Genomic DNA, 22,873 nt, shown 5'->3' with positions numbered 1-22,873 from the left:
CACTTACTGTTGGATAATCTCATGTTTTGGCAGAAAATATCTCCACCCACTGGAGTTTCGAGGCACTCTGAATCTCCCCCTATACCTTGGTGTGTGGTTTCAACTGCTCAGTAATGGATGATGAACAATCAACACAGTTATACAAGACATTTTATCACATTAAAGGTGCACTGCGCAGTTTGGGGGAAGAACTTTAATCAGAAGGGATGGGTAAGAGAAGCCTACACAAACTAAATAAACAAACTTCCATCATTTTATTGACTAAATGAACTAACAAGATGCTAGGTCCACGTAGTTGCATCAAATTGTGTACTGTGGACCTTATATTCCTCCGGGAACAGCTTTTTTTATTCAGTTTTGGCTACTTAAATATATCTACAATTTGGATAAGTACCTCATTAATATTTTAAATATCAAGAAATCTGAGGTTTGGATTTCTTCTCCAAAAGTTCATAGTGCCCCTTTAATGTCTGTTAAATACCTCTAATAGACACGTGCTTGCGTAGCGAATGCCCTCACACTGTGAAAATGAATGACTTTATTTATTGTTTGCCGGGTCAACAGGGTGAATCACAGGAGGGTTGGAGTCTGAGGCAAACATCTGTATCAGAGAGGGTAAGATCCATCGATGTAGCTGCATTCCCAGATTTCACAACGTTGATAAAGGTCATGGATCGCAAAGGGCCCAATTACAACATGGCTGTCAGTGTTTGTTACTCCTGTAACATGTCATAAATCCTCTCGGTGGAACATAGTTTGGATGCAGGAGAACTCTTTCGGTGACACTTGAGTGCAAACATCATTTGGAGGAATATTAATGCACACGTAATTGCAGTCCATGCTTAGCGACTGTCTTCCTTTGTCATCACTTTATCTGGACTCAGCTGTTTTCCCCCTCTGGCTCCCAGTGTAATGACCTTTCTCCTCCAGCCAGAACACCAGAGTCACTCCCTCATTTTCCATTGTAGGCTGAAAACTCATCTCATCAATAGGGATGTCATGTCACCCACTCAGCTTCCCTTTCTGCTCTGTCCTCCTCCATTGGCACTTATCTTGAAGTGAAAAAAAAAAAAAAAATCTCCACCGAGCTTTTTTATTTCTTAACTTGGCATTACTGTCAAGACCATTACTGAGTCACACGCTGTTGCATGGGCAGCATGGCGTACTCCGTTCACTCCTCACACCCTTGTAATGGCTGCTTTGTAAAATTGGTAATCTTTAGGGCATGAGTTATATTTTCTAATTCCCCTAATTGATTTCCAGCTGGGAGTTCAGAGAATTGGGGGAGTGTTCGTGTTTCCACTGCTTGCACACATGCTTTCGAGCGTAATGATCACAATGAGCTGTCATAACATCAGAGCTGTTAAATGATTATAGTGAGACCTGTTTTCACCTATAATTCTTACTTATTACACCCATAATTTAAGGCCCAATGTCCCTCCAGATTTTCATTATCCATCATCTCATCAGTTGCCAGTAAATCAGGACTTGTCAAATTCCCCACATTCATACGACTTGCAGCCTGGAACGCAGCAGTGTAACATCATCCCAGCAGTCGAGCTTCCCACCCTGAACGTGATGTCAGTGGAAAATGGCCTGTATAACTCATCTGGCCTAATCCAAGTCTCCTCAAGACCAGAGATGCAAAATTCATTTAAAAAGACATTATTTACACCCTTGATGCATGGTCAACTACAAATTGAGTTTGCTAATGTTTTGAGCTTGGCAGCAGCAGGAAGTGGGGATGCTGGCTTAGATAAGGGTGTAAAAAAAAATCAATTCAATCAATCAAATGCATGGAGCCATTTTATGCTTTTATTTTCTGCTGGTTTTTTAATGTTAAAAACACGTCCCTGTCCACTTCACTTGCTCAGGAGAACGCTGTAATGCTGTTTTGGTTTGAAGCTACAGAAAAAAACTTGTTTTACTTTTCAAATGCATGAGTGTGAATACTGTAGACAATGACTGAATTTGTATTTTTGGGTGCACCCCTCCTTTAACCCGGCAAGCATGAGTATTATGCATGCAAGAAATCAGCACAGAATTCCAGTTAGCTATTCATTCGGTTCGTTTGACTAAAACAATAGTATACACAGACATTTTTATTGCGCTCGCAGTCCGACACGTTATTGCCATTCTGCTCATGAAAGGATTATTCAGGGGGCTACATTATCGGTTATGTGCTCAGCTCATTGGGACACCCGTCTGAATACTGATGACTCATTTACAGACTGGATTCATTTCAACAGTCAGAATTAATAGAAACCCTTTGAGTTTTTGAACCTGATTAATTTGTTTACTGCCGGCTCCTTCAGACGTAGCCACCCAGTTTTCTGAATGCACAAAAAAAAAAAAAAAAAAGCTAAATATGGAAGAAATTTCAGGATTTGTTGTCATTGTGAAGGAGACCACTAACACCAAAATGGGAGAGAGAACTAAAATAAAACTAAACAAATAAATAAATAACTTTGCTGCGTTGGGTTCAACTGGGAATCTTCAAAATATCCCAAACTTAGCAGAAAAAAGGTAGGAATTGTCTTAATGTTATTTACCATTGATGTATTGTGCACATACTGTAGTTCTGTCTTTGTCCTGTAGGTGTCAGTGTCGCTGTCGACCCGCGGTGACGCTTCCGCAAACCAGCCGTAGAAGAAGAATGGGGGCGGAGTCAAGTGTTTGAAAGTGGCGGGCACTGCAGTGACAACAATCATCTCATAGACATCAGTGTAAGTATACGTGAAAGCGGCTAAAGTTAATTGTGTTAGCCGCAACAAGTTGCGTTTTATTTATAGCGTCCAGTATCGCAGCTCGCTGTCATCAACCATACCCGCCGAATGCTTCTTGAGTGATATTTAAACGCTGGCACGGGAGGGAACGTGACAAGGTGGGTTACATCTTGCTAATAAATGCAGCTAGCTATCAAGCTAACGTTAGTCAGTTAACGGTGACCTGACGCCAACTTTAACTTAATTGTCATCCATCTGCAGGACTTAAGGAGATTTTGTTCGTCAAGTGGTGACGCTTTTTGCTTGTAGTTGAATAGAAATTGCACGTTGCACGGCTGCTAAACGATACACGGGTCGCTTGTTTTGAAGTGTGTCTTCGTTTAAAAGAAGGGAACGTTTTTAGCTCGCTAGCTAATTTGCTTTAGTGCGATGCAGACGGATCGAGGGAGTTATGTAACAGGAGAAGAAGTGACAGTTTTGATCGCATAGCTGTGTTTTGAACTGTCTGGACGGAAGATGAGAGACCATAATGCTTTAATTAGAAAGTTAAAGTGTAAGATGGACTGTATGTTCTGATGTCATCCTCGGACAAGTCATGGAGCTGCTGCATAATGAACCAACTGTCTGGGCACAGTGGCGACACCCATTGTGGTTTTACGGAGTCATGTGGAGATTTTCTAATTCATCACTGGAAGCCATAACTCTGATTTGGATTAAACATTTCAAACCAAAAATAAACATTACTTGTGGTCAGTCATAGTGAAAGAACTGCAGAGTGTCTGTGATGTTATTAAATGTGGAGACAGTCGTCCACATTGGCTGAAACTGAAACCAGGGGAAATTATTGTAATTTCTGTTTTAGCGTGAGATTTCCTCTTTGTTTTTAGAGCTATAATTCTGGCCTCTACTAGTTAACATTGCCATCAAGATATGGAATAAATGTGCCCATATCAAATGCAACCGTATATGTTACTATTAAGGATTTCACAATTGATTCTCAGATTTATTTTGTTTGTTTTTTTCAGCTCTTATGGCCATGCTGTTGTTAGATTCACATCTAGATTTATAAAGATCAGCAGATCATTGGTTTTATTCTCTGACAACTGTTATTTACAAATTCAAATTTTTTAAAAAGATTTTGCAACAACAGTTTTACTCTATCCACGAGACTTTTGGCAAGTTAGGTAAGCATCACAAATCTAGGTGCTGTATCGTAGGCAACTGGAGTTGTGTCAGTTTCTTGAAGATGCTTCACCTCCAGACTCCACTCCAACAAAAGCTATCATCCTTCAGGGTTTCAAGAGTTTACAAGTTAGAAATTCAGTTTGTTACAAAGTTTGGTTTCTCAGATCTGTCCCGAGTCCATCTTTCCAAGCAAATCAATGAAGGATCTCTAGCAATGTTTAAAAAAAAAAAGAAAGAGAGCTTGTTTTGATTTAGAATCTAAATTGTGATATTTACTAATATTGTTATTGAGATATTGTCTGTCACTTCTATATTCATACATGTCTGCTCACGTGATCTTTTATTATTCATGTCAGCGATGAGTAAAGGCCTCCTAGCATTCGGTGTCGGTGTCAACATTGTTTAAACTCCCGTTCAGAAAATGAAGGTTGATAAAAGTCTGATCTTCCCTGGCTTCATTATGTGAACCTCTTCTGTTTCTAGGTATAGGAGTGTTGCACCATGGCGAATGAGGATGCAAAGGTGATCCCAGTGCGGGTTGCCTTGCGATGTCGGCCGTTGGTGCCTAAAGAAATCAATGAGGGATGTCAGTGCTGTCTCACTTTTGTGCCTGGGGAGCCACAGGTGTGTGCGCAACAACAGTCCTGGAAAATATATTTTTGTCTTCTGTTTTCAAGTAATGTTTTATGCAAAGTATATTATGTTTGTTTTTCAGGTGATCGTTGGCACAGAGAAAGCGTTCACCTATGATTATGTATTCGATCCCACTGCTGAACAAGAGGAAGTCTTCCATACAGCCGTGTCCTCCTTACTGAATGGTCTTTTCAAAGGTATGTGTAGCTTTTAACATTCTGGTATACTGGATTGGATTCGATCACTGTCTCTTCTGTTTTGGGAAGAACTTTTTTTTTTAGTTTCATTTTAACAGAAATGCTCATCTTATCTTCTGAATTATTTCTGGTCCTCACTACGTTGTCCTTGTTTGCAGGCTACCATGCCACAGTTCTTGCATACGGACAGACGGGATCAGGGAAGACCTTCTCCATGGGAGGAACGTACACAGCAGCACAAGAAAACGATTCTTCAGTCGGAGTTATTCCACGAGTTATAAGAAGGATCTTTGAGGAAAAGGAGAAGAAGGCAGACGCTGAATTCCTGCTGGCAGTATCCTATCTGGAGGTTGGTGGACATGTTGTCTGCACTGTGTGGATCTCTTATGTTTAATGTCATTTAGGCATTTATTGTTTTTCCTGGCATTCAGTAAATGTTGTTCCGTTGCTCCACGGCCTTTTCAAGTAATTTAATTAAGGTTTCCTGCTTTTGATTATAGATCTATAATGAAGATATATTGGACTTGCTGTGTGCGTCTAAAGATAAACCTGCTCTCAGCATCCGGGAAGATCCTAAAGAGGGGATTAAGGTGAGTGACGGACATGTTTACAAGAATAAACACAAATATTGTCACATTTCTTTGAAGCTCATAATGTATATTGAACTAAACTGCATTCACATTTAATTTTAAACCTTGACATAATTTTTCATGTCAGTAGATGTTTAAATATAATCTTGTGTTTCTGTTTTCCAGATTGTGGGTTTAACTGAGAAGCGGGTGTTCTCAGCCCAGGAGATGGTTGGATGTCTGGAGCTCGGAAATTCTGCTCGCACTGTGGGTTCCACAGCGATGAACGCCGCTTCTTCACGTTCCCACGCCATCTTTACCATCACTCTGGAGCAGCGCAGAGGGAACGACAAGTACGTTTGGTGACTTCTGTTGTTATAACTTCAGCTAACATTTGTTTCGTTTAACCTTTGCATACATTTTGTTTGCGCGCCGTAAACCTTTAACTGACACATGTACACAAAATGTAGGTTGACTGCTTTACTGTAGTGTGTTCAGGTAAACAATCATAAAGAGTATCTTCATTAAAACAGTTTTTATTGTTAAAAAAAAGTACTCTGTTAATGTGTCTGTATTGGCTGTTGTCCTGTTATGGACATGATAATTGAGTGTAACATTGACTTTGTAGAAATGGTTTTTGCCTTGGGCTGTATTAAGATATATCTCGATTGGCTTTGGATTTATTGCGACAACTGAAAAATCAAGTTATGTTTCCTCATTCCTTTATTAGATTGTGAAGCCCTGTAGGAAGTTTACTAAAGGGTGAACTACAATGAATGAATTTGAAGGAGGCTGAAAGATGTAATGTGCATCATTGAAATAATGTAGGAGAAAACAGCAATTTTCCAGTTAGCCATAACTAGATATTGTTCAATTTGACCCAAACTGATTTGACTGATTTTTTTGTTTATGCGGCTATTTTTCATAAAAATGCCGCTTGGCATTGTGTTGGCAGGTCCTCATTCTTTTGCATATAAATCACCATTTTGAAAACATTACCTTCTCCAGGCTGAATATTTGTGCTATCTTGTGTTCCAGAGCTGATTCAGTTGTTTCCAAATTGCACCTTGTGGATCTGGCTGGTTCAGAAAGGCAAAAGAAAACCAAAGCAGAGGGAGATCGTTTAAAAGAAGGTGAACTGAACGTGGTTTTCTACAGATTTACTCAGTTAAAAGTTTTCAACAGAGAATTTGTGATTCTTCTAATGAAATACAACGTACTGTAACATTTCCGTGGTGTCTCGTTGTGTTGTGAACGTGTGCTTGATAACAGCGTTTCTGTTTTGATGCCATTCATTTTCATCTTCAGGCATCAGCATCAATCGCGGCCTTTTGTCTTTGGGTAATGTGATCAGTGCCTTGGGGGATGAAAGCAAGAAAAATACCTTTGTTCCCTACAGAGACTCCAAGCTCACCCGCCTGCTTCAAGGTAAGCTTTGATTTTTAGATGTTCAAAAGTTACTTAGTGGTCATTATTGCTGGCTCGGATACAGTCCTCACTTCAAGGACCTTCAAACACCAGCAAATCATGGTTGGAAAGCTTATGGAAGGCATCCTGCTTTGATGGACGAATGGAAAGTTTTTCACGTATGCATCTGTAAACTTTTGTTGTGCTGCTCTATTTACAGAACTGTTGTTTAACATAAAAGTGGCAACAGCAGTGGTTAAAGTGCATGAGAACAAGCCAGTATTCAATGATTCAACACAGAGAATGACTGCAGAATGATCTACAAAACTGTTTTTGTGAACTTTCTGTGTTTGTTTCATCAGATTCTTTAGGAGGCAACAGCCATACGTTGATGATTGCCTGCGTCAGTCCTGCAGACTCGAACATGGAGGAGACCATCAACACACTGCGATATGCTGACAGAGCTCGCAAGATTAAAAACAAACCTATCGTCAATCTCGACCCCAGAGCTGCAGAAATGAACCGCTTGAAACAACAGGTACACAAACTGCCATCAACTCGTGTTATAATGCTGTGAGTTAATCCAGTTCAGTTACTTGTTTTCAATTTGGAAACCTCCGTTTGGACAGACTCCAGTTTAGGAAAAGGGTCAAAGATTGATGAGACAGGACGTATATAATAAACATCATACTTCTTGTCCCATTTAAAGTTTTTAGTAAAGGTTTGATTTACACATTTGTTCAGGTTCAGGAGCTGCAGGTGATGCTGCTTCATGCCCGTGGAGGAGTTGTCCCAATGCTCTCTGGGTAAGAAATACATTTCAAAATAAACCGATGAGCCACCAGGATGTCAAATAGATGCATCCCAGGGAGGCTATTACCCATAACAAAGGGCCTTAACGGTTGCTCGGTCCCTGTGTTACAGGCCCGAGCCAGCAGAAAATGTGTCTAAGCTGCTGGAAAGGAACCGCGCTCTGCAGGACGAGAACAATAAGCTGAGCAGGGAGCTGAGTGAGGCGGCCGGACAGACTGCCTTCATGTTTGAGAAGATCATTACGGTGAGCCAGACCCAAACAACATTCACTAATCCTTCCACCCACAGTCATTGTTGTTAGCAAAACTGTTGCTGTGAGTGAGTATGTGTTATTTTGCACTTGTTGGGTAGAGAAAAGCAAAAACAAATTGAAGTTGGCACTAAGATTAAATATGAATGGGTGGGGAAAAAAGTGCTTCATTGACAGACTTGTATTACTTCTTTCTCTCATATTTCACTGTAGTGAATCCATCGTGTTTATCAAACTGTGTTTATCTTTACAGACGGAACAAACAAATGAGAAACTACAGAGCAAACTGGAACAACTGCGGCACCACGCAGCGTAAGTTTACAAAGGCATGAAGTCAGCAGGGCGTCAGGACGGATCCAACAAAGCTTCAACAGAATTCTTAAACTATTCTTGTTGGAAAGCCTTGTTTGGTTTTTAAGATTTCATGTTGACCGCACTCTTTATTTACCTTAATTTTCAGATGCACAGTGGATCTGGAGAAGCTGCTGGAGACACTGGAGGACCAGGAGTTGAAGGAGAACGTAGAGGTGATGAGGAACCTGCAAGACATCATCTTGGAGCTCAAGGTACACAAGTTTGTTTTTATGATAATCCACCAAAACAACATTGTGAGTTAGTTAATGGTCACATTTGCTTTGGCTATTAGATTTAACTTTTTATTAAACTGTTCTCAATAAATTCTGGAAAACAAAACAATAAAAAACACATTGTGCCATCTTATTAATTATAATTAAAAGAATCAGTTCAGATGCATTTACAGAATTTCATGGTTTATCTTTCCTTTCTTTTCTCTTTGTCTTTTTAAGAATGAGAGCTCAGGCATCGCCGCCTCCATCGATGCGATGGCTGCAGGCGAGGATGAAGCTGAATTGTCTCGGAGTGGCAGTAAAAATGAGGCAGATGAGTCGCCATCAGTACGTTGAGTTTCATCGTCTTTGTATTCTGTCATTATTAGATTGTTTATATAATAATAACTTCATGAAATGGCAAATTCTCCCTTTTACTTTTTTCTGAACCAAATCCAAATTATCGTGTGTTCCACCTGTAACACATTCAACAGGATGTTACTGCCATGGGCGGTAAGGAGTCCCCAGAGGCCTTCACAACCCATCATGCACTGCGGCAGGCCCAGCTCTCCAAGGAACTGATCGAGCTGAACAAAGTGTTGTGCTTGAAGGAAGCTTTTGTGAGGAAAATGTGCCAGAATGACACGCAGCTGGAGCCGATGACGTCAGAGCACCAGGTGAGAGATTTTACCAAAGGTATATTTATTAAGTGTAATATTTATAGTGATATTACATATATTATTTTGTGTCCATCAGAAAAATGTCCACGCTCTACAGTCAGCAGTGGATTCACTGCAGAAGGAGAAAGAGGAACTTGTCTTGGCTCTTCAGTCTGTAAAGAAAGATACCAACCAGGCAAAGTATGGACACTTTTTCTTCTTTTTTTGTTTTGACATAAAAGTAAAGCACTCTCATAAACCTTCACTCTACACTTCTTCCTTCATCTGACACACTCCGCCTGCTTCCAGGCTTAGCGAGCAGCGCAGGAAGAGACTTCAGGAGCTGGAGGGCCAGCTCACCGACATGAAGAAGAAACTTCTCGAGCAGTCAAAGATGCTAAAAGTCAAAGAGTCCTCGGTTCAGAAAGTTAGCAAGCTCATGCAGGAAATACAGGTGAGTTGTTGTTTGTTTTTGTTTTTTTGTTTTTATGGTGTATTACTGTTTTCATTCCAAAGATGATGTAGGTTTATTTTTAGTTTGACTGACCAAAATGCAAAAAAATAATCCTTTTTGATTGGATATTGCTAATCTGATTGGTCACGTTGTCAGGGGAACTTGTACTTTGGCATTTTATTTTCATTGGAGGAAAAAAGAGAAATGAAAACGATGTGATTTTTGCTGCGGTCTGTCTCCAACGGGCATGTTCCCTTATGGCAAGAGAACATGTTTTTGTAGGCCAGGCCGTCTCTCAGGCGCCGCAATGCTTTTATTTGTAGTGGGTATGTCTTGAAATGACTAGTTGAGGTTTCCAGATGTTAATGTATTCAAACAGCTGTCAAATCTAAGCACAGTGACACTGTGTTCTCATAGGCCATGAAGTCTCAGCGGATACAGCTGATGAAGCAGATGAGGGATGATTCTGACAAGTTCAGACAGTGGAAGAGCCAGAAGGACCGAGAGGTGCTGCAGCTGAAGGAAAAGGTTTGTGAAGATCTTCTCGAGACAATGTAGGACGCTGGATTTATAAACTCGCACAATCAAATCTTCTAAATCCTTTTCTCCTTACAGTTATTATTTGAGGTTCCTTGACTTCACGAACACAACGTTTGTATTGTTTTATCTTCCTGACAGGATCGTAAACGACAGTACGAGTTGCTTAAACTTGAGCGGGATTTCGAGAAACAGGCCAATGTTCTGCGTCGTAAAACTGAGGAGGTGAGGCAACTTGATCCCGTTGTCTGTACAATTTTTACATTTTGCTAGATTTTATTTTCAACATGTGCATATAAAACATGTATTACAGTTTTTATTTGCATGTGCTTGTTTCCCTACAGGCTGCAGCTGCAAACAAACGATTGAAAGATGCCCTTCACAAGAGAAGTGAGGTGGCAGAGAAACGCAAAGACTTCCACAGCAGAGGAATGGAGGGAGCCGCTGCACGAGTTAAGGTAGTAAAGTTTGGTTGAACAAATTCTCTGTGCTTGAAGCCCTGAATGTGGTCTGCAGGGATGCACATAGTTATGTTTGCTGTATTTTCGTAGAACTTGTGACACCCCGAGACAATATGGTGATGAAGTCCTGACAGTGTTTTCCTTTCAATCTACCCAGCAATTAATCTGCCTTAACACAATGATTGTGTTCATGTGATCAGACATGGTTTCTCAATGAAGTGGAGGTGATGGTCAGCACAGACGAGGCACGGCGCCACCTCAACGACCTGCTGGAGGACAGAAAGGTCTTGGCCCAAGAGATCAGCCACCTCAAGCAGCAGATGGATGCAGGGGAGCGACCCGCTGCAAAAATCAGGGTGAGATTTAAATTCTCTCCTGTTCAGCATGCTCATTTAGAACACGTGGACATCCAGTGCACAAGCGAATAGATACGTTACAACGAATCAGTCCTTTGCTTTTTGCCGTCCCTTCTCGCAGCGTCGCACTCTGATCATCTCTGAGCTGGAGAGCCAGGGGGCGCTGGAGGCGCCTCTGGCCAAACAGGTGGAGAACCTGGAGACAGAGATGGGCCTCAGGTGAGTCTGACAAAGCAGCTCAGTTCCAGCCTGAAACAGTTCTTAGAATGTGAGAAGTTATGCTACACAACAGGCTTTATTGTTTAGCAACTATTTGTGCTCTTAATTCAGGATGATATGAGCTTTTACAGTTTTCTGCACATGACATTAGTTTAGTTCCTTATTCCAGGGATTGTTCAGTGATTTACAGGGTTCATACAAAGTCTTGGAAAGCTTAACTTTATTTTAACGTTAGGAATGTTTAAATTTGAATAGTCCTTGAGAAATGACATTGCCATGCATGCCAACGCAGGTATGTATTAACCTGCACCTCTGGGTTGCATCGCAGAAAACTCAAGTGTTTTGACTCATAAAATGGTGTCGCAACGCTTGATTTGTATGTCCGCAGGAATGCCCAGATCGCTGACCTTCAGCAGAAAGTTCTTGCTGCCGATGGCGAGGGGCGTTTGAAACAGCGCATAGACGGCATTACGAGCATAGTCGATGCCAAGTATGCCCTCAAGGTCCTGATGTCTGAGGTGAGCAAAATGCTAATGCCTTGCTCTAAATTCACACCTGTGTGTTAAACTAGTAATAAAACTTAATCGGTTGATTTTCGTAGTTATGAAATATATACCCATCAACTTCTCCTTTCTATTCAGCTGGTGTCTGCTAAAACGGCCGTTGCCAAGTTGGAGAGTGAAGTCAAACAGGAAAAGGGAAACGCACAAGATCTGAGGAAGATGTTGGCGGATGAGAGGAATGTCATGTCAACTATGGACGTGGAGCATCAGCAGCAGCTGGTGGAACTGGAGCAGAGGCATCAAGAGAAGGTGTTTATAGCTTTTACTCTTGTACCAGTTTACGTCTCTTTGTAGATACAGGAATATTTATGAATTCTTTCCTTCAATATGTTCTTTTTTCCACCTCTGCGTAGGTCTTTTACCTCCTTAACCAGCTTCAGAGCAAAGCCATCAGTGAAGAGTCGGACGAAAGGAAGCAGACCGATGAGGAGAGTTCGAAGGAGAATGAACTTCTTCTCGAACGCCTTAAAGTCAAGGTTTGTCTCCAGCAGCTGAAGGTTTAATCAACCTTTGTCTCTGTGTTTTTCCTCATTCTTTAAAGGAGTCGTCGTACAGAATTATCTGCAAAAGTGAATCATTATCTGTAACATTGTTTCAGGAAGAAGAACTGCGAGAACTGAGTGAACAGAACCAGAAACTTGTGGAGGAGAATGAGCAATACAGACAGGTAACTTCATGATTTTGTTCTTTGTTATATGCTGTTTTATTTCTTTTGAAACATCAAATTTTTCCCTACAGTATTTCATGAAACTATGGTGGGTGGTTCCCAGACCTCTAGGGGGTTCCGGGTACACACATCTGAAGGTGTTATTGATAACAATCACCTACTAAATGTGGCAAAATACCTAAAAAGTTGATTGCTAACGAACCACAGATATCACAAGACAACATTGTACTGTTGGCTCACAAACTTTGGTAGACACTGGAACCAAACTTCAAAATTATTATACAGATATAAACAAAACAGTCATTTTTGACTTGCCAACATTTTGGAGTTGCTGATTCACAATCATAGTAATAGACACCACCATGAGGGAGGGGTCATGGAAAATATGCAGGCAGGAACATCTAGATCTCAACCAGGGCCAGAGTCAGAACAGGACATCAGCTGAAACTTTTCAAGCTGTTTGTCAGCAAATGGCTTTTTGCCAACCGGGCAGAACCTTTCAGTTGACAAGAGCACGGAGGCACCGACCAAGTGGAGCCTCAGACTCTTTGTTTTGGCCAACGGCAGCAATGGCTACACCCTGAACCTCACCTCAACTTCTGTACCAGGCCTAAGCTCTTTGTTAAACCTGGATGTTGGTGCATGTGGGGCAACAGAAGCGACTACCAGCGCTCAGACATGAACACCACAAAGAAAACGGATCCCTGACGCACCATCAGGTGGATCCGTGACGCTTGCAATGGCGTGAATATTATATTTCCGATCTCGACATGGCATGAAAATGCATTTATCCTGACTTCTGCTGTGTGAATTGGCTCAAATTAAACCATGTCTGTTTCTGTTTCCTCGGCAGAAATTCTCGTTGCTCCACCTGGCGAGCTCAAAGAAAATCCTTGCACCTGCAGCCAACAATGAAAACAGCCCAGATGACTCGTTTGAGTACGTTCCTCCAAAGGTCAGTGTGTGCAAATACTCTTCTTCCTCCTGTCCGTAGTGTGTTTTTTTTATCCAAGGTTGTAATTTTTTTTTGGCCAAGTTAAGGTTATTTCCCAGTTATGTTTTATTCAAGGCCAGTGTTGAAACCGAAAGGAAGCATTGAACCGAGAATGACTGATTCTGTGAACAGAATTCTTTATGAATTTAATTTGAAACAGGCCTTGCAGCTGGACTCCAGGGATTGTGAATAGAGACGTCATTTCATTTATTTTGTGTTTGTTGAATTTCCTTTTCTGAGAAGCCTAAAGCGAAGCGCTTCACCACAGCCAAAGCCGCGCTGAGTGCAACCATCAACATTGAAGAACTGATGTCTCCCAGTGAGGACGAGCGCGACCAGGAGGAGGACGAGTGGCGTCCAGAGAAACCTGAGAAGTGCCGCAGAGCCTCAAAGAAAACAAAAGCATTTGGGGTGAGAGTTGGGATCAGGACTCGGGGGGTCAAACCACTAAACACCTTATGATTGCAAGGAAATGTAACGGATGCTACGTATTTTCTGTTTTGTTTCAGTGTGCGTGTAAAGGTCGCTGCGTCAACAAGCAGTGCAAGTGCCGCAAAGGAAAGCTGGCGTGTGGTGAGAACTGTCAGTGTGATCATGAGAAGTGTCGAAACATGGACGTCCAGGTGCCTGCAGAGGTGAGTCATCTGATCCTTTTCAGCTGTTGACATGTAACTTATATTTCTGTAACATGCTGTTTCATCCCACAGCATCCTTATAAATAATAATCAGCTCCCTAGCTAACAGACTACTACCTAGTATAGCATTCATTACCACAGTCACAGATGTGTTTTTTCTGTCCGGTCAGATTCTGCTTGTGAGTCTAGTTTTTTTTTTTTTTTTTTTCTCTCCCTCTTTTCAGGATGTAAGTCAGACTGAAAGTGTTTCCAGAGACTCCGTGTCTCTTCAAGATCCCACATCCGTCAGCCCCGACAACACCACATTCTTCAAGCCGCCGTCCTGTACGCCTTCGAAGAGGGTAAGCTGCTGGCTCCTTCTGTAAAAAAAAAAAAACCCACCTGTAGTTCAGTTAATTTGGTGTGTACCAACTGGGAAGAGGGTGGAGGGATTATCGGTGGCTTCCTGCAGTAAACGTGAAGTCATACAGACGGACAGGTAACTCATTGATTGAACAGTTTTAGCGGTTGTCATCATTAGCGCATCATCACAAACCTACAGTGGGAAAATCAAATGGCGCTGCAGTCTCTGCAGCTCTTTAAAGCTTCTGATGTGTGTTTGACTCGGTAGTTCATGAGGAAATAACTAATCATGAAGATTACTTATTAATAACATCAAGTGTGATGATTCAGGGCTTCTTACTGTGAGATTGCTGTCACAGTTTTTAATGGACTTTAATAAACTGTCACAGTACGATGGAGTTGGATTCAACACGGCCGTTTTAACAACTTTTGACATTTTACTCAGGTAAATTATCGCATCGATGTGCAAAGCCAAGATGTGACTGATGGAAATGACTTCGGATCTCGGCGGATCAATTACAAGATCGCTTCCTGAACAGTTCACGACCAGCAGATGGATTAATTAGTAATGCAGTGCAAAAATCATATCCGTCGTCATATATTCTGCAGTTGTCAGGCGGCTTTCGGACAAATTAACCCACCAGAGTCCCACATTTTCTCTCAGTTCGCTTGTTTGATGGAAGACAGCTTTAACACACCAGGGTCTGTTTAACCTAATCAATCAGGTTACTTGTGAAAGCACCCTTAGATATATGAATAAGGACTAATCATCCAGTTTATTGTGAATTCTTTTAGTTATCAATGTGTCACTACATAGTTATTCCTGTCTCAGAGGCCTGACGGTGAAATGTAAAAACTGTACATGTGTGTATTTTGCCACTGGGATTTAAAATGCTGTAACACCGACGTACTGATGTGCATCGTCGTAGGTGCTGCAGGAGATCGGAGACATGGGACACGCCACTGCAGACCTGAAGCTGGTCAGGAAGCCCGTCTTGCCAGAGGAGGACGACAACGACGATAACGACGAGGAGGAGGAGGAGAGAACGACGGCGAGCTTCCTCAAGAAGAAGAAAAGAATCCTGACGAGCTTTCAGAACAGCTTTTTCTCTGGCTGCACTCCCATCAGAGAGGACTTTTGAGCAGGGTAGGGAGTTTTACGTCAGGTTGTCCACGTCGTGTCTTTTTTTTATTTTCTATGTGACCTAAGTGTTGTGTACTGTAACTGGAGAGTAGCTGCTGATTCTTTGTTTTCTGTAGAGGGTAACAGAAGGACTGTGAATAGTTACGAACTTTTGATTGATTCCCTGAAGCCAAGACGTAATTATTTTAGTATTTCAAATCAGTTGTCCGGACATCGATAGTCAAGTGATTTTCCCATGAGAACTATTTCACCACATCGTTTTAACACAGCGTCAGGATTTGGTTTCATCCTGCTTTTACTATCAGAGCTGAATAAAGTCTGACAGTCAAATCTTGCTTTTAAAAGGAGAACTAACTGGGTTTTGTTTTGTTTTTTTGGGGGGGGTCTGAATGTGTTTAATGTCTCCACATCATGAGCTGATGTAAGATAATTTATTTCATTCATTAGTCTGTTGAACACGATTAATGTTTTAACTTTTGTCTCACTTTCATTGCTGATTCTTAGCGGCACTTAATCTCCAGTGGAAAGAGCTTTCTGACATTGAATTAAACGAGTAAATCTTAAAAGCAGAGCTGCAGTGAATTTCTTTGTTAAACAAAAGAAAATTAGTTGCCGGTTATTAATTGTTTCAGTCACTTTTCAAACACAAACTGGTTCCATGCTTCTTAAATGAGTCGTGTGTGGTGGTGACGGAGGAGCTTTTGACTTCTAGTTGAACAAAAAATGTCAACAAAACCTGTTAAAAAAACAAAAAAAACGTGTAAATTATGAGTCCAGTTTCACTGCACGTGGTCTTGTTGTTATGAGGTTTTTCTGCCTCATCTGTTACGAACTCTGAATAAAATTTCATCAAAAGACACAAATGTCAACACGAGCATCTCGACACATCATCATCATCATCATCATCATCAGTAATCATCACATTTTGCCACGCAGCCTTTTTATATGTTTCACGTTGTTGTGTTTTGTATAGTATCAGATGAATAAAATAGTGCAATTTAAATAAAACTGAACTGTGTCTGTGCTTTTAATTGTTGATTTTCCTGTAAGTGTGAATTTTAAATGTTTTTCACATTAACGTGTGTTTTAAAGGCTTTAGTGTCTCCAGAAGAAGCTGCATGCGATCTGATAAATTGCCTGAGTGGCGTTTTAATTGCATTGTGGGTAATGTAGGCACCAAGCCACAATCCTCACCGAAGTGTTGCAGCGCAGTTTGGGGTCTCAGACGAACGTATGGAGCCATTTTATATTTCGTTTGGTCGTTTTAAGCTTCACAACAAGCTGCTCGGCAACTTCAGTCGATTGGGAGAATGATGTGTCGCTTCAGAAACTACAAAACTTCACTCAAGTTGTTTGTTTTTTTTTGTCCAGTCCAACCCAAACTCAAACTCAAGCACACAGCAGCTAGTGAGCGACTGTGAGAACACTGGGAGAAGCCGTGAGTTATTTGTTGTTTTTCATAATTTTCTGGCTTAAAATGAGCTTAAACTGTATTAAAGGTCTGTAGAAAATTGAATTAAAGGTCAACTGGTTATTTAACAGGCTGTTATGATGGCACACAATATGATTATACTGCCTCATAGGTCATGATGGATCAGCACACATCTGTGGGCAGTTCTTCTTCTTCTTCTTTTTTCTTTTTTTTTATGAATCATGATTTTTAAAGCTCTCACAAGTTGTTGTTGACATTTCTGGCTTTTTCATTTTTCCAGCCTGTACTTTTCCACTTCCTCGTCTCCACCTGGTGGCATTTCAACAATCATCTTTTCCAGAAAACTCCCTAAACATTTTCACCTGATCAGCAGCAGATGTTGGTGCTCTCGAGGTGGAGGATGTCTGCTGCCTCCCCAGACTTAAAAAACAAAGCCGTATTGTTTGACTGAACAATATGTTTATTGATCTTTTTAGATTAAAAAGCGCAGAGGAAGAAAAACAGTGAAGTTATTTTTGCCAGAAATAAAGGACACAGATGGAAGGTGGAGGAATACATGAGAGACATTACTGATTCAAATGTATGAGTGTTGGTAATCCTGCATGAGAGTGAAGCGGCAGAGAGATTTCATCAGGCCCTCAGGGAAATGGGTTATGAAGGCTTCCCTCCATGAATACAGAAAATATTCATTTTGTCTGAATAACAGCATCGGATCTGTGACGGTGGGATGAAAGAGGAAATGAGAGAGCGCTTTCCATTTAATGAGAGTCACTCATTCAGCCAGGAGAGCTGAGGAGGCGAAGGCTTTGTTCAGAAATGTGTCGGTAACAAGCGGCCTGCTGCTGCAGTTCAGTGTGTCGCCAACAGAGGTCAGAGTTCATCTTTACAGCTCCTTGAATACCATATGCGTCCACTTTAAGTCCTGTTAGAAGTGTACTGACTCAGGTACAAATTGCACAGGGGTGACCTCCACTTCAAGTAGAATTTAAATGCCATATTTTTTACTTCAACTTCTCCTCAAGTGCGACTTTGAGTACTTTTTTTTTTTTTAAAACACTGCGTCCTTCAAGTGGTTTTAATAAAATAACTCGACTTCAGTCACTGAATTGATGACTTGCAACTTGACAATGATCGACCGGAGACTCGACTTGGACTGAACTTGGCTGCAAAACATCTTAGTGCATGAACTGATTCAGAAATTGATCCATCCCACCATCTTTAGCTGCATTCCAAAGACAGATCTCAGTGTTTCTTTGCATATATAAGTTCAGTGGCCACATGTCGGCCGGTGATGTCTTTCAAATCTCAGTCAACGCTGTTCAACAAGTCGAGAGGGGAGGACAGAAACTTCGGAGGAGCCCGGACGACTCCACGACGACTCTGCTTCTGATTCATGCCTTCATGTTTCCCTTTGGTGGGGACCGTCAGAAAAAAACAGCAATCCAGGCAGTTCTTAGAGAACAGCCGGCAATATAATGGATCAGTGTCGACAGCTGCTTAGACTCAGGAGAGACAGAGTTCAGTGGACGTTGACCCGAGACCTAAAGCTTTATAAATATATATAATGTGTCTAGATATTTGAGTTGTGTGCTTTTTGGGGGGTATGTGTCCTGCAGCTTTAGTCCCTTTTTATTCTAAAATCAGCATCAGCGCTTGATGGAATCTGACCATTGCACAAGACGGGCTGGGGCTCCAGGGTCGAGGGGAGTCGGGGGAGGCTGGAGGGGGGTACTGACGTCTTAACAAACATGTAAGGGGTCAGAGGAGGGTCAAGAAACAAGGTTGCAACAGCTGAAGAGCGCTTTGTTCCGCTCCACGTTATTTCTCCGGAGAAAAGTTTATTACTCGTCCTGCAGACGAGCTTGTAGATCATTACTGAGCCTCTCGTTATCAAACAGCGCTCGCTCCAGTTTGACAGGCGTAAAGCTCTCCTCGCCCCAAAGAGCCCGGAGGCTTCCACCACATTTTATGATTGCTTCTATGTGTCCGGATCAAGGATATGAGCAAAGATCATCTCCAGATTCAGCAGCGAGGATTTCTGTGAGGATCAGCAGACATGAACGCTCGATGTGTTGGAGGTTGTTTAGCTGACTGGGTTCATTATATTCCACAGTTTGTACAAAGACTCCTTCTGTCATGTAGAAATGTCACTGTATCTTTTGTAATTGCCATCCTGCAGGCGTCTGAGCCTGAGGAGGTGTCGGGCGTGGCTCAAAATATCCCAAATGAGACAAAACCGTTCCAACTTTGTAATACAAAATCTGACTGCGTAGTGAGAAGACCTTGAACAACATCTTCTTGTTTTATTGAGATATTGAAATATGAGCTGCTGCACCTGCAACTGGACGTCTCTTGATTCAGTGTTCAAAATCTAAACTAGTCGACCAAAAAGAGAAACAGATGCAAGAAACATTAGTCGTCATAAATCGAATGCGTGGCCGGTCAAAGTTTTGATGTAACATGGTGGAAAACAGAGGACGTGTTGGTGTTTTCACATGTTGGACCGAGTCACAAAATATCTTTCAAACTGCTCAAGTTCAGTTACAAACGACATCATCCATCCGGAGCTCTAATCAGAAGTCATTTAAGCACAAATAAAAGACACAAAAAAATGAAATGAAGGACACAGGAAGCAGCAGACTGAAGCTACAGATCGTTTCAACGTCGAGTAATTAGATGGAGACCCAGAAAAACGGAACCGCTGGTCCATTAAAGGAACATCAGCCGCTCCAACACAGTCAGTCGTTTCTGAAATAAGATCGTCGTCAGCTGAAGATTGGAGGCCCGTGCCGTGACCTCGTGCGAGATATCATTCCCGGCTCAGCAGATTGGAGTCGTTATCTGATCTAAATTGCGGCAAAAAAGAAAAAAAATAAATGATTATGACCTCCGGCGCCGTCGATTCAAAGGAGCGAGCAACGCCTTTATCTGTGTGGCAGATTAATGCCGAGCACGTATGCTCCCTCGCAGAGACACTGGACTCTGCACTCCTACCAATCCCTCCAACTTCTGATAAGATAGCCTGAGTTTATGAATAAAAGAGGAGGCAGAAGTAAAGTAGAAAATGGCACTTTTACTTCATTCTTTCTTGAATACGTTGAAGGAGTTTGTGCTGCAGGCTTAGAGGTGATTCTGTCTGCGCAGGGGGACGAGAAAACAGGAGGAACAACAGCGTTTTCCTGCTGATGTACGCTCTGCTTCAACACGACTCTGTGAATAATCTATCAGATCACCAGATAGCACTTCTTTTATTATCCAGGCGCTCCTCTGACGGATCACAGAGGGCAAGATATTAAAATAATATCCACGACAAAGAAGAGTCAGGTCCACAAATCCAGCACCGCCCGGGGTGGAGCTGAGGGGGAGGAAATATATAATGGACTGATGGAAAAGAGATAGGAGCCCATTCAAACCCAGTAAAAACCACCAGACAAGTTTAAAGTCATGGCTGCACGACGTGGACGTGGAAGTTTCGATTCGTCCTGACAGATTTTTATTACAGAGAAATTAAAGGATAAATTCACCCCGCCAAAAGATTAAAAGAAATCGGTCATTATCTTCTCACATTCATGTCGGTGAAACTTCACAACCCGCAACATGTTTCTGGAGTCACGTCATTCTCCTGAACACCTGAAGTGGATGGGGACTTGTTTCAATAAGTGATAAAACAAGTGAATAATTATAAATAAAATGGAGCTCGTTCAGACTTCTGGACTCTTGTCGTCGTCTGTTTCAGTCACTCAACGCTGCGACGCTGTTTTTCCTCGTGAAGCTCCAGAAAACGTTTGCGGACGATAAAACTTCACCCGACATTGAGGGAATAACGGCTGCATTTTCCAATTTTTGTGTCAACTTTATTATGATATAAACTGACTTTTGTGCTGTTTCCTCAGCTCCTCACATATGTTGGATCACTAATTATTAATTACTTTTCATCATCCGAGCGCAGGAAGTGAGTCAGTCGGGGGAATCTGGGATCCCAGAACCAGTTTCCATCTTAACGATACAATCAGTACCTGCTGTTGGTCCAGTTTCAGCACTTTATGTCACATGTCATGAGTCATTTTACAGTCGCTCTTAAGTTAAAGAATCATATACGTGGAAGACTTTTATCGTTCAGGGTCGTTAACCCTTAACTTTTCTGTATTCCGTGATTTTAAAAAAGGTTTATTTGCAGTCAGTTTACCTGCTGGGATTGTTACTCATTACATGATTAATAATCTGTAAGCATCAAAGTGCAGTCTGCACCCTCTTAAACACACCGTTCAATCAGCTCTCCTTCTCTCTCAGTCTTCCTCTGCTTCCTGCTGCACTTTTGCTTCACAGGCCTCCAGTTTTTTCATATCTCCTCAATTCCCGTCACGGTGCGTAGGTGTGTGTGTGTGTGTGTGTGTGTGTGTGTGTGTGTGTGTGTGTGTGTGTGTGTGTGTGTGTCGACCTGGAGCAGTAAACGTATATCTGGCTCACGTGCCGATACCTGAGTTGCATCTCACCTGGTCCTGACGCACAGGAGACTCTTTCACAATATATAAAAAAATGATTTGAAAAACTTCTAGAGTTATGAGTTTGAGGTTTTCCAAAGACTCGTAAAAGCACTTTTTTTTTTTTTTTTTGCATGGGGAGTTTCTTTTTTACCTTCCAGGCCATGTGAGGCATTGAATACATATTTAGCACAGGGGACAAAAGAGATGTGCTTGTCGCCGGCCCTACCCTCCGCGTCGGTCGGTGTGGAATCAGGATGTTGGACTGAGGGGCAGGGCGCTGGGCCTGTTAAATATTGACTGCAAGTGTAATAATTAACCATCCGCCAACTCCTGATCTCTTAAACTGGCTGCTCGGCCTCGCTGCCATTGCTTCGCCGTCGTCGCTGGCATTTACATTTACTCTTTCGGTCGCTCCTCGCTGTCAGCGTCTTTCTTCTGCCTTCGTCTTTCCTGCTCCGTTCATACTTTTTCCTCCATGTCCTCCCCCTCCTGCTCCGTCTGCTCTGTCCTCGGCTCCCCCCCCGTCCTCCCTCTCCATGAGTCTCGACACCTGACTGCTCTTTAAACCTTTGGCCTCGTCCTGTGAAAGCCAGCAGGCCGAGGTGCATCTAAAGGTGAGTTCAAGAGAAAATAACTAAGACTGCACTTGTGTGAGATTTACAGGGTTAAAACTAAAGGACAACTCCAATTATTTATTCGAAAGAAACACAAAATCAGGAGGTAAATCAGAAAAAAAAAAAATGTAATTCGGCATCAGATGAAATCTTTTTTGCTTTTTTGCTGTTTTCCAATGTTCCAGACAGGTTTCTGTGTTTGTCAGGGCCAGAAGTGTTGTAAGAGAGTTTGAGCCACAGCTGTAGAATAACACAAACTCGGTCTAATTCTGCTGGTTTTCTATCAAACGTTTGGGTCTACGAGGAGGCACGGAGCGATTGATGCCACCTTCAATTCAACAGGAGGAAAAACCACGTAGGAGCGTAGGTTTCCTCACAGAGCTGCTGATCCTTTAATTGCTTTATTGTTCTGTTTTTCTCTTCAGTTTTACTGCGAGTCAAAGTCTACAGAGATATTACCTCGCGACCTGAACAAGTCAGGATGAAACAGAAACAGAAAAACCCTCCAATCTGATAAAACACTGACAAATAACGAAGCCAGTCTTTTAGTAATTATGAGGGCGAATGTCAGTGTGAGCAGGAAATGCAGAGCGTGCAGGTACACAGGTCAGACACACCCTGATATTCACATATTGAAAAGCGCCCTCATGTTGACAGCTACCATAAAATCTGTGTTATCTGCACAGGCCTTGGCCCTTTGGCCGTGCTGTTGGAAGAGAGCGAGCGATGATGCCGTTTACTTCAGGCAATAAAAACTGGGTGGAGGAAATTGCCGGGTCAAAGTCGCTGGCAGAGTGGACACTCCTCGGTGTACTAAAGCCGCTGCCTCCGAGTTCGAATCCTGACTTAACCTCGCTGCTTCTCCCTCGCTCATTTTGTCCTCTTCCTCTCTGTTTTTTTTTTTTTTTTTAATCTCTTCCACAGCAGGGATCTGGAGGTGTGATCTCAGCGTAGGTTTTTGTCCAT

At 42.0% G+C, this 22,873-nt stretch overlaps 1 protein-coding gene across 2 annotated transcripts; it reads left to right on the top strand.

Annotated features, from left to right (window-relative positions):
- The first annotated feature begins 2,602 nt into the window (after nucleotides 1-2,602).
- Nucleotides 2,603-16,385, top strand: kif4 (kinesin family member 4). Of its 2 annotated transcripts, none has more exons than XM_037120406.1 (31): nucleotides 2,603-2,726; nucleotides 4,395-4,535; nucleotides 4,627-4,741; nucleotides 4,900-5,090; nucleotides 5,242-5,331; nucleotides 5,497-5,663; nucleotides 6,349-6,443; nucleotides 6,619-6,738; nucleotides 7,080-7,255; nucleotides 7,462-7,523; nucleotides 7,642-7,774; nucleotides 8,034-8,092; nucleotides 8,241-8,346; nucleotides 8,587-8,694; nucleotides 8,841-9,023; nucleotides 9,103-9,206; nucleotides 9,315-9,459; nucleotides 9,877-9,987; nucleotides 10,138-10,221; nucleotides 10,341-10,454; nucleotides 10,658-10,813; nucleotides 10,935-11,032; nucleotides 11,421-11,550; nucleotides 11,674-11,844; nucleotides 11,949-12,071; nucleotides 12,194-12,262; nucleotides 13,116-13,217; nucleotides 13,500-13,667; nucleotides 13,766-13,891; nucleotides 14,116-14,232; nucleotides 15,163-16,385. In XM_037120406.1, exons 2-31 carry the CDS (start codon nucleotides 4,413-4,415, stop codon nucleotides 15,373-15,375), a joined length of 3,759 nt encoding a protein of 1,252 aa, XP_036976301.1. In that variant the 5' UTR covers nucleotides 2,603-2,726; nucleotides 4,395-4,412; the 3' UTR covers nucleotides 15,376-16,385. The 2 variants fall into 2 exon arrangements, with proteins under 2 accessions (XP_036976301.1, XP_036976300.1); XM_037120405.1 differs by having other exon boundaries at nucleotides 2,682-2,884.
- Nucleotides 16,386-22,873: the final 6,488 nt, after the last annotated feature.

The sequence above is a fragment of the Acanthopagrus latus genome, chromosome 13, assembly GCF_904848185.1.
Source record: "Acanthopagrus latus isolate v.2019 chromosome 13, fAcaLat1.1, whole genome shotgun sequence".
Lineage (NCBI taxonomy): Eukaryota > Metazoa > Chordata > Actinopteri > Spariformes > Sparidae > Acanthopagrus > Acanthopagrus latus.
Note: the sequence above shows the minus strand (reverse complement) of the source record. Positions and strands in the feature narration are given on the sequence as shown.